General features: G+C 40.8%; 1 protein-coding gene across 1 annotated transcript in view; it reads right to left on the bottom strand.

The window, feature by feature from the left end:
* Positions 1-19,261, bottom strand: part of SKAP1 (src kinase associated phosphoprotein 1) — a 268,220-nt gene that overhangs the window by 216,966 nt on the left and 31,993 nt on the right. Inside the window, exon 3 of the mRNA XM_044250249.1 lies at positions 3,558-3,583. Coding sequence (XP_044106184.1) covers positions 3,558-3,583 — 26 coding nt within the window. The remainder of the gene's footprint in view (positions 1-3,557; positions 3,584-19,261) is intronic.

Genomic DNA, 19,261 nt, shown 5'->3' with positions numbered 1-19,261 from the left:
TGATGAGTGCACAGCTCAGTGACTATACTAACAAAACCACTGACTTGTATACTTTAAAAGGGTAAATTTAATGTTATATGAATTATTTCTCAAAAAAGCTATTACTTTTTAAAAAGCAAATGCTATGGAGTCAGCCTAACCAAGTTAGAATCTTTGAGGGGCATGATCTTGAATGATTCTTAACCTCTCTGTGCCTCTGTGCCCATGTCTGTCAAATGGGTGTATTAGTACCTACTTCATAGGGCTATTCTGAGAATTAAGTAAGATAGTGTATATAAAGATCTTAGCACAGTGTCTGGCAGATCCTCCATTTATAGATAGATGAGGCAACTGACTTTCAGAGCAATTAAGTGATTTGCTAATGTCACATGACCTTTAGCTAAATGGTATAGGTGGGATTTGAACTAGGTCTGTCAAGCCTCAATGTCCATGCTCTTTCTTTTTTTCTTTCTTTTTTTTTTTTCCCTCCAAGATTTTATTTATTTACCTGATAATGAGAACAGGAACACAAGCAGGGGGAATGGGAGAGGGAGAAGCAGGCTTCCTATCAAGCAGGGAGCCTGATGTGGGGCTTGATGCATGGCTCAATGCGGGGCTCCACCCCTGGACTCTGGATCATGACCTGAGCCAAAGACAGATGCTTAACAACTGAGCTACCCAAGTGCCCCTATCCATGCTCTTTCTACCATACCAAGTTTCTTCTCTAGAACAGAGACAAGACTCTCCCTGACACTATTCAATAGTCACTCCTCCACCATATTAAACCTGGGATTGAATGGAATGATGGACAAGAAAAATTTTATTTGCAAACTTCTCTATGCCTAGGTAGGCCATTCTCCTAGCATCTTTCTTTAGAGGGTAAGCTTTAAAGCACATTGTACCAACTCATCACAGACTTTTCCATAACCAGTTGTTTAAATATAGGCTACTAAAGAGATTTATAAAGAAGGGATTTTTTATAAAATCCCACCCCTGGGGCACCAGGGTGGCTCAGCTGGTTAAGCATCTGCCTTTGGCTCAGGTCATGATTCTGGGGCCCTAAGATTGAGCCCCTGCAGCGGTCTCCCCTGTTCAGTGGGGCATATGCTTCTCTCTTTTCTTCTGCTTCACAACCCCCTGTTCATAAATAAAATCTTAAAAAAAAAAAAGAAGAACTATTTTCCTTCCAGATACCAGATTCTAGTTTAGTCCAAATATCCTGAAGAACACAAGTGTGTATTTAGGCAAATGTCTGGAGTTGATAAGATTCATCCCATCATCTTCCTGTACAAGGATCCTGCTACAGATAAAAATGATAAGGAAATCTGAGGTCATCATTTCTGTCCTTTCTCACTCTTTTCCTAATACTACCTAGTCGTCTAGAGCTTTTTAAATTCTTCTGCCAGCTGTTCTCTTATTTACATATTCCTATACTTTTCATATTCCTAAACTGTCCTATAGTACCTTACAGAGACCTGTTAGTGCTCCCACACACCCTGGCAGTTTCTTGAAGCACTTAGCAATCAGCTAAGATCCAATCGAAAGAGCAAGGTAAAAGATAACCTCCCCCCCCCCAAATATCTTAGGGGGAGAAGCAAGGTTGGGGCCAAGACACTATGGGTTTTCCAACTTGATCTTTCCTTACATTTACTTCTAAATGAGCAAAGAATTTGCCACATATATCCAATCATTGTTGAGAAGCAAATACAGTTTTCTGTTCTAAGAAAACTCTTCAATTGTCCCCTTGGCTGCTCTACCTCTTCCTCTTTCTAAGAGAGAAAGGCTGCGTGGAAGTTGCCATCAACCTGAGAATGACTACAATGCCACTGTTACAAGAACCTGGTAAGATGTGCGCTTTGTCTTCGTAGCCCCGTATAGTCTCTTGTGTTCTACTCCAAAATTCTCTTCTCTTTTCAACATTACTATACCATAGCTCTGACATGTATTCTTTATTTCTCCTTTAGGTAATTAATTCTACCCTCACAGTTCCATTCGTTTCTGCCAGTTCACATTCATGTTTTGCCCCCTGTGGATTTTGGTTAACATCTGTTAAACCCTGAACTATACAGGGCCATTGCCTGAATAGCATATTTCACACTTTGCAAAGCAAAACTGCTACATTGTTACATAGAATTCTCTGTTCCCAGTCTGTTTTTTTAGCCATAAGTGCATTAGGACAGCGAGATACACAGTAACATCACATCACATTATTTAAAACATTATAAATACTATGACCAACTTACAAGAGTCAAAAAGATTTAAACATGAAAGATTTTTTTATTTCTTAAAGTTTGATTTTTTTTAAAAGATTTTATTTATTTATTTGACAGACAGAGATCCCAAGTAGGCAGAGAGGCAGGCAGAGAGAGAGGAGGAAGCAGGCTCCCCGCTGAGCAGAGAGCTCAATGCCGGGCTGGATCCTAGGACCCTGAGATCATGACCTGAGCCAAAGGCAGAGGCTTTAACCCACTGAGCCACCCAGGCGCCCCTTAAAGTTTGATTTTAAAGACAATCTTAAATAGACTTGAAATACATAAAAGTATGATCTGGGAAAATTAAAATTTTCATAAAACTAGTATTATTCCTCACAATTTGAATTTCTCTTAGGTATTATCCTCACAGAGAAAGGATACATTGACAATATTAAGAGAATAGAAAAACTGGAAAGTTTACAATCGATTTAAAAAAATTTTAGAGCAAAATAGTTCATAAAGCTATTTGTAAGCTTGATCTAAAACTCTCCCTGATTCTCTGAGAAAATTTTAAAAAAGCCATTTATAATAGGTTAAGAGTTAATATTCAGAATGATGTTTCTGACATTCTCAACCAGAGTATTAAAAGAAAGAATACATATACTTTAAAGATATCCTTTCAAACTGAGTTTGGAAAAAAGAATTTTAATTTTGAACCTTTTAAGAATATGTTCTAATCCTCTTTTTTTTTTTTTTAATTTTGCACACAGCTGTCTGTTGTAGTTTTTAGAATCATGCCAGATGCTGGGTTCATCAAGCAAAAGCAGAAAACAATGGTTTGAAAGCAATTAGAAGCACCGAGACTTCAGTGAGGCTCATATTAAAATGTGATAACACTGTTCTAGTGGGAATTTCAATACTACTCCATTTCTGACATTTCTGGGCTGCCAGACAGGCAAGCTGTGTGGAAGAGCACAGTGACCAAGGAGGTAACATACTGGAATTTATTTCTGGAGCAAATGAAGAATTAGCTGAGTTGGATCCCTCCCAAGGTTTTTATTATGGACTCGGCCACCATTTTATTTGAATGTTAGTAGATCCTGTTGGCATCTGACAAAGCTTAAGGAGTAAATGCATATTATAGCTTTGGCTCTGTAAAATAATCTAACACCAATCCACTCAGAAGGCAGATGCATCTGAGCCTCTTGTTGCTAAAAAGCAGGGCAGGGGAGCCCAGCAGGGTGAAGATTAATTAAACACTCCACTAACTTTCCTTAGCAATGCCTAATGCCACTCTGTGTAGAAGCTTATTTAGAAGATGCAGAAGTAAACAATACCATCCACACATTTTTAGTGTAAAACCATAAATGGCTAAAAAGCACTCACCTTGGGGCTGAATATCCCAATAGTACCTGAAATACAAAGAAAAGAATGGAGATAAGTCAAACTTGTATTTCAATCTTGGTTGGCATATGGTAGAGACAGCATCTACTCCAAAAAGTTTGCTAAACAGTGAATAACCAGCCAAACCACTACCCACTTTGAGAAAAATGAAAGGGTTGTTCTTGAGAGTCGAAAGATTCTCAGTGACTTTTAACTCATTGTGACTCCGGAGACAGTTTTGACCATGTTGCTGGGTCCTTAGGGGGTCCTAAGAGGTTACCTAGCCATGGTCCAGAGTTTCTCATCAGGAGCTCTACAGGCTTGGAGTGTGACAACTCTTTGTTGTAATAACCAGTCTTGTACAATCAGCATCGCTGGTCCTCAGCACCTAATACCAGTGGCACCCCCAGTTACAACAACCAAAAACATCACCCACCCAAAACATATCCTCAAATACTTCTAGGTCTAAATTCTTTATTTTACAGGTGAAGCATGCATAACTGGCTCAAGGTCACCTAGCATTTTAGTGTCTGTGCCAAGACTGGGGTCCTTGCAGTCCACTGTATCATTGTCCACCCACACCTCCTCTTTTATTTTTGGGATATTATTGGCAAAACCAATAACCCCTCAAGTCTTCAAACTAATGAAATGGCAGTGGCAGAAAGGATCATTTGTAAGTCACTTATTTGGAATGTAAATTGCATTTCCCCCATAGAAACAAAGTTCTATATGGTGGCTACCCACAAAAGTCTATTGTACTTTGGATTCCATTTCCTCCTGCCTTCACAGGAACCTTGCATTATTCTATATTGATTTTCTCTTGTATATATTCAACCTCTTCCTCTCAACTTGGCCCTTTCCATCAGTATTTATGCTCACATAAAAATAAAGCAAAGCCTCCCTCACTCTCTTCATATCCCTCCTTCTGCTGTCCTCTTCCCTTCACATCACAGTGAAATTTTCAAAAATTGTTGTCTGTAGCTTCTGTTTTCTCCTACTCCCACCTCCCACTCACTCCTCAACATACTCCAATCTTGCTTATAGTAACCACATGTTAATTCTTGCTATGGACATAATTCCATGCCACTAAATAGAATAAATACTTTCTATCCTCATCTTGACCTCTCAGGAATGTATATGTTCATTTGAACACTTTTTTAAGTCAAATTCTTGAAAGAATCTATAACCTAAAATAAAAGATTAAGAAAAAGGCAATACATGGGCAATAATGAGGTGCATCTTTTAACACACATGACTGAAATAAGGTGAGGCTACTTTAGAGACAAATGTCATTCCAGTGGATATCTGGGTTATTTCTTTATAAGACTAAAGTTCAGGAAAAAGAGAAGTAGGAGATAAGTGGGAGTATGTTGCCATAATCCAGAGATGTATTTGTGGGAAATTATCAGAGATAAAGAAGAGAAGATGAATTATCAGAGATAAAGAAGAAGATGGAGAAGCCTCCTGGTTGACTTTTCTTATTCCTTTCTTTTCCCAGAGGAGTTCTGGGCTGTCAATCAGGTGAAGGGAAATGTAAGATACTTGGATGACAAGGCATGGAAAGTTCAGGACAGCTATGACATCTGCAGTGGAGAGGGGGAGAGGGAGGAGTGGGAAAGGCAAAGCTGCAGCAGCTGGAAAGAAGGGTGTCCATGTCAATAGGAAGGCATACATAGCTTGAGAGTGGCGGTAACTTAAAACAAGTTTTATATATTAGTATGACGGGCCGATCTCCCCGTAGCAGATGGTGCAGCTTCCCACTCTACCTGGCCAGGGTGAAGAGTTTTTCCACCAAACTCTTTTTTTTTTTTTTTTAAAGATTTTATTTATTTATCTGACAGAGAGAGAGACAGCGAGAGAAGGAACATGAGCAGGGGGAGTGGGAGAGGGAGAAGCAGGCTTCCTGCGAAGCAGGGAACCGATGCGGGGCTCGATCCCAGGACTCGGTCATCATGACCCGAGCCGAAGGCAGATGCTTAACGACTGAGCCACCCAAGCGCCCCTCCACCAAACTCTTTTCTCTAAAACACAGTTAATCAAGCAAATCATCAAAGGGGCGAGCCATTTTCCATGTTCTTGCTGTTTCCCATCTCCTCTGGAGGCGCTGCTCCAGCCTTTGATTCCAATCATTACTCAACCTCCATTTCAATATAAATAGAAATTAGAATGTAAGTCTGGTGCAAGTGTGGGGGGGCGGGTAGGGCAGGAGGGTGTGGGTGTACTTCTCCTTCCAAAATGTATACGATGGCAATAGCAGGAACTTCACTAACTGATATTATTCTCATTTGTTGACTGAGGAAAAAAAATGGAGCCGTGCTTGTGGCAGTTAAAAGGCCAACTTTTGGCCAATTGTTAAATAGGTGAAACATGTTATTGATAATCTCAATCTCTGCTTTTTCCCAAAATCCCCACTCCAATGTGCACACATATTTTCAGTCCCCTTCTCTGCCTATTGTAGAGTGATGCTGGTTTCCTGGTTTTTCTTCTTAGTTAAGAAGATCTTTTAAGTTCACACACACTGAGAGTATCGCTTCTGCCAATCATAGCTGTAGCCTACGGAGGCTGATTACAGAGAAAGAATTCAACTTAAAAGAATTAAATAAAGTGGCAGGTCTACTGAGTTGATGCTAAATAGCAGAATCTGCCTTAATCTTGATGATGCTGTAATTAAATATTTCTGTCAGTAAAAAATCAGATGTAGAACTTGATGTGGAATGGCATGAAGTGAAATGTTAGTTTCCTTCGCTTTCAGAAGGTGTAAAACAATCCTGCTACCCTCCCATGTTACTCTAAATCTTAATTGTGCAACAATCCTAAAGAAAGTTTGTGTACGTGCACACGCACACGCACGCGTGCAAACACACACACACACACACAGAATATACCTCTAAAAGGCAAGGCCAAAAGGTGAGCAATCTTGTCCCTCACTGGAGGGCACCGTGGATTAGTCTCCACTGGGCACAATACATCAAAAGTCCTGATCTTGTCTCATTAAACATATCCTATGGATGGCCTTCATCTCATTCTCTGGAAAGATGACCCCACACTAGAGAATTCTACACTCCTTAGGAGGCATTTAGTCAAACCCTGCTCCCATCTTCTAATTCTTATCCCTCGCTCTGAAAACAATTATCCCTTAGCTAGAGACTCCAACAAGTCTGAAACTAGACATTTTAAACCAAAATACAAACACCACAATAGAATTACATAGAAGAAAAGGCATACAAACACACGCACGTGCACACACACACACACACACACACACAGAGTTGTGTTTATCCCAAAGGCCTCTGAGAATTTCATATCAGGCCTGTGCAGATAGATAACAAACACTTCTTTAATCTTCCCTTTGAAGCTTCAGCTTCAATATGAAAAGGAAGCTATCACTCCGCTGTAATATCCATACTCAACATCATCAGGTCCATGCAAATGACATTTGGAGCCGGAAAAATATGAGTACAGAATGAGAAGACAGAAATTGCTGCAACCATATTGATGATTATTGTTTTCACATTCGGTCAAAATAAATCCATCTTTACATGATCCTCCAAAAATGAAAATGGAAGAACAAAATTTCCTAACATTTTGTTGGCTCTGCAAAATAGGGTCTAGTGTGTGTTACATTACATGGGAGGCAAAGTTTGCTATTTGTGCTTCTAAATTTAGAGAGATTTTCAGCAAACTTTAGTTTAGGGAAAGGTAACAACAAATAAATGGGATTCACTATAGTGAGGGGATCTTGAGGCTACTACAGAAGCAGTAACAGTAATGACAAATAACAACAATGTTAAGACTTCTCACTTATATTGTGGGCACTGTCCTAAACACTTCTCTTATATGAACTCATTCCTCCAAACTATAGCCCTCTTATTATTTCCATTTTATAAATAAGGAAAACAAGGTATTGAGAGGTGAGATGACTTGCCCATGGTTTACACAGCTGGTAATAAGGCAGACAAGTTTCTAATCCTAACAACTAATTCCAGAGTGGGCACTGTAATAACAAATTAAGAAGGAAAGTCTTGAAAATATAATCTAACTTAAAAACATTCAGAAAAAATAATTTTTTCTCTGAAGACTTTCTATTACCCTAACAGAATTCAGTCACTCATTTGACAAATACTTGTTGAATGTCTTCTATGTGACAAGTCCTTTGTTCTGGTTCCTTGGATGAAACGGTGACTAAAGTACACATAGTCTGTCTGCAGATATATTTCAGTATCTTTCAAATGGCAAACAAACTTCTAGTTTGTCACTCAAGAATCACAAAACATTGGATTCCTGCTAAAAATGAAGCTATCAACTCTTAACCATTAGATGGGGGAGGGGGTTTGAGGTGAGTATCAAACTCTTGACCATGAAACTAACCAATGAACATGGTTATTGAGATTAAAGTACTCAGGGCACCCGCATGGCTCAGTGGGTTAAGCCGCTGCCTTCGGCTCAGGTCATGATCTCAGGGTACTGGGACTGAGTCCCTCATCGGCCTCTCTGCTCAGCAGGAAGCCTGCTTCCCTCTATCTCTCTCTCTGCCTGCCTCTCCGCCTACTTTTGATCTCTCTCTGTCACATAAATAAATAAATAAATAAAAATCTTAAAAAAAAAAAAAAGTGCTCAGAGCTGGGGCGCCTGGGTGCTTCAGTGGATTAAGCCTATGCCTTCGGCTCAGGTCATGGTCTCAGGTTCCTGGGATTGAACCCTGCATCAGGCTCTCTGCTCAGCAGGGAGCCTGCTTCCCTTCCTCTCTCTCTGCCTGTCTCTCTGCCTACTTGTGATCTCTGTCTGTCAAATAAATAAATAAAATCTTAAAAAAAAAAAGAAAAGTACTCAGAGCTTTCACCACTCAGCCAGTTAATTAGATCCTGGTGAAGGAGGTAAAACAACTGTAACTACCCCCATATTATTGTAAATATCTAGGAAGGAAAAATAGTTCCATTTCCTGATTATAATAAAAAAAGTATATTCAGCACTTTTATATGTTTTATATATATTATTTTATTTAATCTTCATCACAACCCTATGAGATCAGTACTATTATTATTCCCATTTTACAGATTAGGAAATTGAAACTCAGGAAGGTCAACCAATTTGACCACAACCACATATCTATTAAACGGCAGAACCCAGATTTTTATCCAGGTCTCCTTGGTTCCAGAGCTCAAGCTCTTAAATCCCACAGTACCTGCTTTTCTATTGACTGCAATATAGAAAACAAATCAATTATTGCCAGACAGCTTAGTATTAGAGAGTAGTTAGATCAGACATCTTTAACTTAGAGTTCACAGTTGAGCTTCAGAAGACTCATGAACTCCTAAAAATCGTGGGTAGAAAGCAACCCGTGTTTTCTTTTCCCTTGAAGAAGAGTCCATAAACCTCATTAGATTCCAAAAAATGCCAATAACTCTTCCCCTCCAAAATGATAAGACCCTCTGGATTAGATGAATAAGACTGTAATGGCATTATAAAACTAGCTACCCACAAAGGCCAACATCTGTAATGTTATAAATCTAGAACATCTAAATGAATTTTTTTGCAACTGAAGTATTAAACATGTTATTCTACCTGTGACTTATGGAAATTTAAAACACATCATACATTCTCTGCCTCGTTAAACCACCTGCTAAACAAAATCAAATCTCTTCTTGATGACTCAAGGATATAAATTTGAACTTTGGTTTTTGTACCAAAACAGTGGTGCTTCCTACATGAATAGGCTGTCTGCACTACTCACTATCCAGAGATGACTTCTATTTTGCTCTTGACCATCTCTTGGTAATACTATCTCAAAATGGATGGCAAAGAATGATGCGCTATGCTGATATTAAAAATGGAATTCAAATGGAAACCTCATTGAGCAGGGCTTTCAACAGCAAGTTGATAACACTAGGAAAACCCCTTGCAATTGACCTTGATCAGTGAGCCACATGGTAGAGACTGATACATGATGGCTTTTCTGAACAATGCTAATAATCTGTACCCTGTAGTTACTTCCTATGCAGAGGCTTTTCTTACTTTGGAAGATTCACTTGATTTCAAATCTTTCTAGGAGCTATAAAAATGGGCAAATGGCAAAGGGTCATACCGCCCGTGACACCCAAGAACAGAAATGGGAAAAGAGCACCATCTGGTGGAAGTCCCTGGTGGAGGCATCAGAGGCTGGGACCTAGGGTCCTGGGCGTCAGCCTCAGCAACAGGCAGGGATGGGAAGGCCTCTGGAGGGGAGCTGGTGCCCCCTCTAGCCCTGTACCTTTAATCCATCAAAAGGACAGGACCTAGTATCTGCCTACAAGCAGCTTACAATCTAAACGAGATATTTATACATCAACAGATGTCAATCTAAGATAGGAAATAACAAATAACAGACAAGCACATAACTCAGATTATAGAAGGACCTGCCACAAGAAGTTCCTAGGTTCTTTCTTTGGGTGTAATATGTCTGTGGTCTTGAGTCTATACCCACAAGTTTTAGAAACCCACCCTGGAAGACAACACAATATTCTCCTACTTATGAAATGGTCACAATTAAACTTTTATTAAGTAATAAACAAGCAACATTATCTAAAGTTGACAGCATTGATTTTTTTCAGAACTCTGTTCCCAGACCATAAAAAAGAAATAAAAGAAATAAGACCTTACTTATCACTGGTGTTTTCTGCAACACTTTCACTACATAAAATCCCTGCTGTGCTCAATCCAACATCCACCCTGGATACCAACAGCAAGAAATCTGGGTGCTTTTCTCAATGAGTCAATGATTATGGTCTTTCACCCCAATACTGAAAACTTGCATTCAAATATTCCTTCCCCTATGTTCAAGCATCAAGACTGCAAATTGTGGTTGAATGTCTATGTAATTCCCATACTCTCTGCATGTAATAGGCAACCAATTAGAACTCAATGAACTATTAAAGAAAAATTCCAGCTAGGTATGTTGTGACAAAATAGAAGACCCTTAGAGTTAAGATTTGTTTTTTTTCTTTCTGTAGATAAAGGAGAGCATCTGAAGGATTGGTTGGTTGGTTGCTTGTTTTAAGGATAGGATAGGAAATGATGTCCACTGTGATCAAACAAGCAGAAATACGCAGACTGGATGGGAGGGAGACAACCCGAGAGGCCGTTTACTGGAGTCCAAGAAGAGAGACAAGAGATTTGATAACACACGTGGACGTGGGCTGGAATCAGAGCAACAAGAGGAAAATCAGAGATATCTTTTGGTTACAAATGTGATGGGAGAGAAAAGGCAGCACTTATATACAAAGAACTCCAGCTGATTACCATATTTTAAACTGCAGTATCTTTGGCTGTTATCCTGTCACTTCTGTCTCTGCTGATGCTTGGAACTCCATTTTGTTTTATTTTTTGCTTGCTTCAGGTTAATAGCTACTCTTGGGCCACCAAGACTCCTAGTTATCTGATTCATGAATAACTGATGTATGCATGACACTGTGACTGTGGACCCTCTAGTCATTGAATTTTATAGCTGGAAGGTCACTGAAGGTCATTTAATCCAGCCCATCACTTTCCAGGTGAGAAAATGAAGTATGGAGAGGTTACATGATGCGCCATAGACGTTTAGAAGTCCACATTGTGAAGCTACCACAGTTTATCTTGGGCAGGCAGGTTCAAAAACATGATAGTCACTTGAAAATTCCTTTGGTATTTCCCTTATTATGAACATGGTTACATTATCCACCTGAGAACAAATGTTACACAAAAAATATTTAGGCTGGATTAGTTCTCAGAGCTCATCGAGGCAGAGTGGATTTCTCAACATTAACATGCCAACATACCATCTATATCTCAAGTTATGAAGACTGCATTCGCTCTCTCAGACATTAATAAATCTCCACTACTTGCAGATACTCTGTTAGGGACTGAGAGCATGGAAAGCCCCAACTGTGGGCCAGTTGGGCTGGAGCAGTCAAACTGTGCCGAAGTGATAGGATTGGCACAAAACACACACAAGGTAAAAACCAGGGCCAGAAGAACTCAGGTCTGGCTAATGCCAGAAGCTGTCTGACTGCCTGCAGATAAGGGCTGCTGAGGGAGGATCTGGGATCAGATAAAGGAAGATGCCTGGCAGGGGAGGGGAGGGTCACTGAGAGGCCAGGCCCAGGATGCAGAGCGGCCAGCCAGCGGGTCAGAGCAGGTGACAGAGGCCTGAAGCAGACATGTTTGAGGAAGGGATAGGGCAAGATTCTGAGTGGGTTCCAACCTTAAAGCCAGTTTTATCTTGTGAAGCAGGTGATAATGTCATGTAAGGGTGATATGATGAATCTGCTAAGGATTGGGGAGGGGATGGGGGGAAGAGGAACATTAGAAAGGTTGCTACTAGGGTCATGTAAGGTCACTTCCAGGTATCATTAAGGGCTCAACTGAGGTGGGAGACCAAGCCTTACAGTAGAGGCACTCTGTGTCATTTTTCTTCAGCCCTGAGTGGCTGCCCAAATACAAGAGCAGAGACGTGGACAGTTGGATTGATCTGAGGTTAGGATTCTCCTAGTCTTGGGAGATGAAAGTACAGAAGAGTAAGAGTGCACTGGAGGACATGTCCTGGCGCTCAGGCTGAGGGGGAGAAAAACCAATGGCCCAAGACTTGACTATTGTGTCGGTACATATTAGAGACTTTCGACAACCAGTAAGAAACAGGGGACAGCATTATCCTGCTCTTCTCTTCCAGGACTATCCTCTGTCCCACCAGTCCCGAATCTCTCCTATCTCGTGCTCCCTCTTTCAATGGCTGACATCTTCATGAACCCAGTTGAAACATAGGGACTGCCCCTTCATCTCTCTCTCTATGACTGCATACAACACATCAATCACCAAGACCTGGACGTCCTACTCCCCTGATATCTTCTAAATTTACCTCTTCTCCATCCCTATAGGCACTGAATTCATTCAAGCCTTCAGAATGCCTGACCCAGATTGATGTTCACACGACCACCTGCCACCCTGCTCCTCTCTGACCCATTCTCCTCAGGGTTGATGGAGAAGGAAGGGCAGTGGTGAGCAATGGCTTTGCAGACATATCTGGGGTGGAGTCCCAGCTCTTCCATCTTCTAGGCTGCAAACTTTGGCGGAAGCCTCAGTCTCCTCATCTTTTTTTTTTTTTTTAATCGAAGTATAGTTGACATGCCGTGTTACGTTAGTTTCAGGTGTGCAACATAGTGATCCCACAAGTCTACATGTTACACTGTGCTCACCAGGAGTGCAGCTACCACCTGTCACCATGCACTGCTGTTACAATATCATTGACTATATTCCTTGTGTTGTACCTTTTATTCCTATGACTTATCCATTCCATAAATGGGAGCCTCTATCTCCCACTCCCCTTCCCCCAGTTTACCCATCCCCTACCCGTCCCCCTTGGATTCACCTTAAAAATAGAAATAATAACTACACCTGCCTCGTGTGTTTTTTGGGAGGATTAACTGAGCCAATGCACATGAAGAACTGAGCACCAGGCCCAGCTCCTGGCAGGTCTTCAGTAAATGTCAGCTGTTCTGTCATTAGCACCATCGTTACTCTAATGACCTAAAGTACAAACCCAGTCTTGTCACTGCCCTGCTTAAAGCCCTGCAGAGGCTTACTCCAGCCCCAGCCTCCAGGTCCTCCCTCCCCTGCTCGGTTCACACTGCTGCTCTCACACATCTCCACTCCCTCTGCCTGCACACTTTCCGCATTGTGCCCCTTCTTCTCCCAGTGAACCTTTGAGGCTCAGCTCTGTCCCCTGTGTAAGGTGCTCCCATGGCCCCTCTCTGCACACCTCTCAGCCGCACCTAGAACACTGCACCACAATCCTCTTGGCTCTCTACATCACTGGGCCCTCAAGGGGCAGTGGCACAGAGCCTGTGCTCAATAAATGCTTGCTAAGAAAATGAATGGACTTGGGAAACAGAAGGGCTGTCTGAGTTCAGCATGAGTGCAGCACAGAGTGCATTTCAGAAAGGGGTCAGAGACGAGACTGGAGATGCAGACAGTGGGCAAGGCTCTCCAGGTAACACCATGAGGTGTGGATTTTATCCCAAAGAAGATGGGGAAAGAAACTTTCATTTTCCTCTTAATTACTCACACAAAGACAAGAGGGTAAAACAGAACGAGAATTAAAAGAGGAGAAGAAAAGGAAAAGAAAGAAAAAAAAAAGAAACCCTTGTTAAATTAAAACCTCCATCCAAATGAAGAATCACCCCCCGCAAAAAACTAGTTTCAAAGAATAACCACAATATGACTAGCAAAACTATACTTCAAAAGACACGACCGAATACACATTGTAGTGGCAAGAATCCAATATATAAATACAATCAATTTGTTTCTTCATTAAAAGCTTTCATGAAGAAAATGATTTAATACAAATGCTAGAGCTACTGACACAGATTAATTGAAAAATAACAACAGACTCCTAATTAAAGACATAATATTATTTCACTCATTCATTCTTCTCTAAAACTGAATAAATATATAAAAATAGAATCGAGAAGGCAGGCTTCTGCTGCTAACCACTCCAAGAGCTACAATGAATTACAGATATTTTTTAAAAATTTCATATCCTTATGTATATGCATTCTTCCAGTTAGGAACTGAGATGTACATAGAAATTCAGAAATCACTTTTAAATGTGTCAGTTTTGCCCTCAAGACTTTTCCTAATTGTACAAGATTCTATACTAAAATACCATTCTTGGCCATTTATTTCTTTGAATAGTATCTACAGCAGTCTTATTAAACCCCTACAAGAGGTACCTAATTATCTGAATCATAAAAAATGAAACTACTTTGATCTAAAGGCCAATGACTATGTGATCAATTCTACAGCTGTATCAAAACAGGTCGGGGGTCACCAGCAGTTCAACTATAATCAACTATTCAATCCCAGGACTTCCTGACCCATCGTGGGGCCAGGACTTTGGTTCTGTTGTTCTTCAAGGGATTCTCCAGCATCAGGAAATGTCTCCCCATGTTGCCAGGCCACCAGGAAGCAAAAAGGTTGCAGGTAAACATCAGGCCAAGGGAAGGACCAAAGCCATTTGCTGCTGACCATATCCCTATCCCTCACCCTACAATCCAGTTGGGTTGAAATATTGTCAGTTACTTGCTGGTCCTAAGCCTTGACAGTAAAATTTTCCTGTCAATTATCCCCAATCATACTGGGGGACCCACCTCACCACCCAACTAACAGCCTCAATTCATACTTACCCGTCAAATGCTCCATCCTCCCTCTCCACTATTCAAATTCATTTGAAAACCAAAGTAGTATCTTTAAAAAAAAAAAAAAAAAAAAAAAAGAGGAAGTCTTCTGATGAAGATTTTTACATATACTTGCCTGATTTTAAGAATCTCCTGGAGTCCTTATTGATCACGCCAAACCTGGCAAATTAGCATCTAGGTAGAGACCTAGAAATCTGTATTTTTAACAAGATCCTCAGGTAATCCATATGATGGGGCAAATTTGGAAAACAATCTGAAGGAAATGGGTATTTTGCTAACAGCTGTCTGTTAAGAAAATTCTAGACAGTTAGTCCCCAGTTCAAGCATAGACTGTGTCCCATTTCCAGTTGTTTGGACCTTGGAATGCATTTTCCTAATGAAACAAAGTAATAGTGTTACGTTTTCTGGGCCAGCTTCAAAAACCTATTAAGTCTTGTTAACAGATCTAAAGTATAGTAAATACAATCCTTCATTTACAAACCAATCACATTTCAAAAGTTGAAGCATAAAGTTGGCTATTTAGAATACATTTTTCTGTAAAGCTCTGAGAAGTGGTTAGGTTTCCTGGCTATCCATAAATGCCTGTTAAGCCCATAATAAGCCAAACCCAGCTATCGAAACGTGGATATAAACATGAGGTTGGTGTCCTCAAAGCAAAAGATAATGAGAGGGAGAAATGGTATGTCTTCTTTCTCTGGGCATAGGAAACACAGGCAAACTTTGACATTCTTTTTTTTTTTTTTTTAAGATTCTATTTATTTATTTGTCAGAGAGAGAGCGAGCACAGGCAGACAGAGAGGCAGGCAGAGGCAGAGGGAGAAGCAGGCTCCCTGCCGAGCAAGGAGCCCGATGTGGGACTTGATCCCAGGACGCTGGGATCATGACCTGAGCCGAAGGCAGCTGCTTAACCAACGGAGCCACCCAGGCGTCCCAAACTTTGACATTCTTACCCTCTCTGCCTTTACAACTATCTCTGGTCTCCCAGTGGCCAAAGATTGCCCAGGTGCCAAGGATTCACGTGTTATACATGACTCTCTACTAAAGTATCAGCTTGCACATCCTTGCCCTGAGTTGTCCTTCCCCAAATTACCTATCATCCCTCCAAAATTCAGTCAAACTCTCGTTTTCATAATTTGGTTCCATCCTATCTTTTTCAGCTTATCTCTCCCATTACTCCCTTATACCTAATAAACGGAATCATCCTTTGGTTCCCAAATATGGCTAACCTTATCCTCTCTGTATCTTTGTTTCTGCTATTTTTGGGTACAATGTATCTCACCAAAAACCCATCCCTTTCAACCCACAGCCAAGTTATGATGCCTTCTCACAGCCCTGAAGGCTTCTCATAGCCCACCAGCCAGAAGTGACTCCTTTCACTGGGATTTCACAGCACAATCTATGTGTACCTCTTCTAAAGCTTTAGCCACAATATATATTGAGATATAGTGATTTGTGCGGACTTTTTTTACCTTTCCCATTGGGTTTTAACTTTCTTGGGAATATTTTGGGGAGTATCTAATCATGTAACATGGATTATATTAAGTACTTTTATATGCATAACAGAAATCCTACAAAGTGGAGGTATCATATAATTATTTGATTTATCCTGCTCAAAAATAAGTTACAAGAGGACTGGAACCTGTGTCATATTCACCACAAAAATGTTCTGCATATAGCATTTGCTCAGTAAACATTTATTGAATCAGTTAAGTGCTATTATTCACTTTTTATGAAGAAATTGAGCCTCAGAAAAGTGGTGACCTAACAGTCCTACTGCCTGGGTTCATCCAAATTCCAGAATCTAACATTTGTGTAACCTTGAGCACATTGGTTACCTCTCTGAACCTTGGTTTTCTCATCTGATCTTTCTCATTGATATCCATCTCATGCACGCAGATCAAATGAGATAATGTGTATAAAGCCCTTGACAATGGGACTGGCATATAGTACGTGTGTGGTGAATGTTGGCTGTGACTGTCATTCTTAAATTGCAAATGTGAGAGTCTCTGAAGCCCTCATACTTCCCAAGGAAAAGGGCCCTGTGTTACCTTGACCAACTTCAATGTACCCAGCACAGTTCATTGCCCACAACAGAAGTTCAACAAGTCTGGCCACTGAATCTCCTCAGCACTCTCATCTTTTTTTTTTTTTTTAAGATTTTATTTATTTATTTGACAGACAGAGATCACAAGTAGGCAGAGAGAGAGGGAGGAAGCCGTCTCCCTGCTGAGCAGAGAGCTCGATGTGGGGCTCGATCCCAGTACCCTGGGATCATGACCTGAGCCGAAAGCAGAGGCTTTAACCCACTGAGCCACCCAGGTGGCCCCTCAGCACTCTCATCTTAACCAAAAATTAGAAGAAAACCATTCAACACAGTTGATGTACACCCAGAAGTCTCTTAACCCTCCAGGTGAATTTGTATTTTAAAAGAAGCTGTTGAGCCTAAATACATTTCTAAATGGTGAAAAGGTATGTAACAAATGGGAACCAGACATCTCAGACCTTCTAGAGAAGGCATCTGTGAGCAGTGGTCTCCATCCTGGCTCCATGCAGACTCCATGAGTCTGGCGGCTCAGTGGCCCGATAACTTCTTGAAAAACAGGGCTATATGATATGTGACACTCTTGATTGCCTGGCATGATGCCCAACAAAGAGTAAACAAATAGCCAACACATATTTGTTGAGTAAATTAACTTCTTCCGGTTTGTAATCCTCACCCTGCTCTTAGGTGATTCCATTTCTTTTTATGACCAACATAAAAATCAATCATGATGACTGATGTTTTGAGAAGGAGGAAGTGAATGGTTTACTCAAGCACCATCGCTTCAGGAAACTAGTCCCACAAACACAAATATTTTATTAGATAGTCACACAGAGTGTAGATAATCCTTTTCTAATGAAGGATTCATCCTGTGTCAGTTCAGTGCAGCTCAAAAGGATAATATCTAAGAAATGAAAGTTGTTCTCAGTCAGTGATACCTCATCTAATGAAGACCTTGAGAGTGAACTTCCTTTATTTTAAAAAAAATACATATTTTAACAAAATCATCATAAATTACTCCGAGGACTGCTGTATTTTATATGGCTTTCATGTGCATTTATGAGTGTGTATGTTTGGCACAGAGTAAAACACCTCACACACAGCTGTTTATTTGCACAGGAGTGACCCAATGCTTCACAACAAAATTAGAGCCTAGTTTCTTCTTTCTACATCTGCTTTCCCCTCCGTTCCAACTTTTTACCCACCTGGAAACCAAATATGCTTTCACTATTTAATCTCTGTCCCTTTTTAAACAGGAAGGGCTCTGACCTCAATGACTTAGGATTAAATATATAATCACTGCAGAGCTAGAAAATACAAATAAACAAAAAGGAGAAATTAAAAATTACTCAAGCTCCACTTGCCAGAGATTATCATCATTAATATTTTGGTGGGGGCAGGGCGCCTGGCTGCAACTGGAAGAGCATGTGGCTCCTGATCTGGGGGGTCAGGGGTTCAAGCCCCACGTTAGGTATAGAGAGTACTTATATACATGAACTTAAAAAAAATTTTTGGTGGGTTTTCTGGAGACATTTTTCTCTGAGGTTTTTACATATATATTTAACCTACATTTTCATTTATAGTATATCTTATCGTTCCACATCAATGAATCTTCTATAATATGCATGATTAAATTATTTATTTATTTTTAGGTTTGCCTGTCAACAGAATGGAGGAGCAGAATAAACTGGAACAGGGAGAAACTTGAGAAAGAGAACCAGAAAGGAGAATTTGCAATGCCCTGAGTAAGATTTTATGGAGGCAGCAGTTTAGCCAGTGACAAAGGAAGAGGAGAAGACAGATTTAGGATAAAGAATCAATAGGCTTGTTGATGGCTTGGGAAGTAAAGACAGAGAAGCCAGGAAGGACACCCACAATTCTGCGTTCTAGGCCTGGGCCTAGAGAAAGCAGAGTTAGGTGTTAGGGCTAAGCAGGATCAGTTCTGGACAGTCAGCATTTTTCTGACTATAAGTAATGGAACACCCAATGACATGGGCTTAAGTAAAGCTTATTTTTCCTTTAAAACAGGTCTGGACACAGCTGATTCCAGGGTTGATGTGGGGGCCCAACAGTGGCTTGAAGGGTCTAGACTATTGTGGAGTTTCTGCTCTAACGCCATAGAATGGAGTCGTATCTTAAGGCGGCTACTGCATTCAAGGGAGTACTGCTGTCTCCCTGCAAGAGGCTATCAGAAGTCTGTCATGGCTTCCAAACCATGACTCATCCCCAGGCTGGTAGGGTTCTGTCGTCAAGGAAGAATGGAGAGTGCCTGCTGGGGACGCATACAGCAGAGTCTGCCCAGCTTTGTGAACACCGAGATCTCTGACACCCAAGAGGAGCTCTCCGGTATGCTGTCTGAAGCCATGCCCAGAGGACTGCCTCTGAGCTGTGGAGCCGGAGAGGAGGTTGTAGAGTTGTGATGGGACCAACTGCCTGAGAAGAATGTGGTGAGGACAGAGACA

The sequence above is a fragment of the Neovison vison genome, chromosome 5 (genome assembly GCF_020171115.1).
Source record: "Neovison vison isolate M4711 chromosome 5, ASM_NN_V1, whole genome shotgun sequence".
In the NCBI taxonomy this organism is placed as follows: Eukaryota; Metazoa; Chordata; class Mammalia; order Carnivora; family Mustelidae; genus Neogale; species Neogale vison.
The sequence above is the reverse complement of the archived record's forward strand: the minus strand, read 5'-3'. Positions and strand labels throughout refer to the sequence as shown.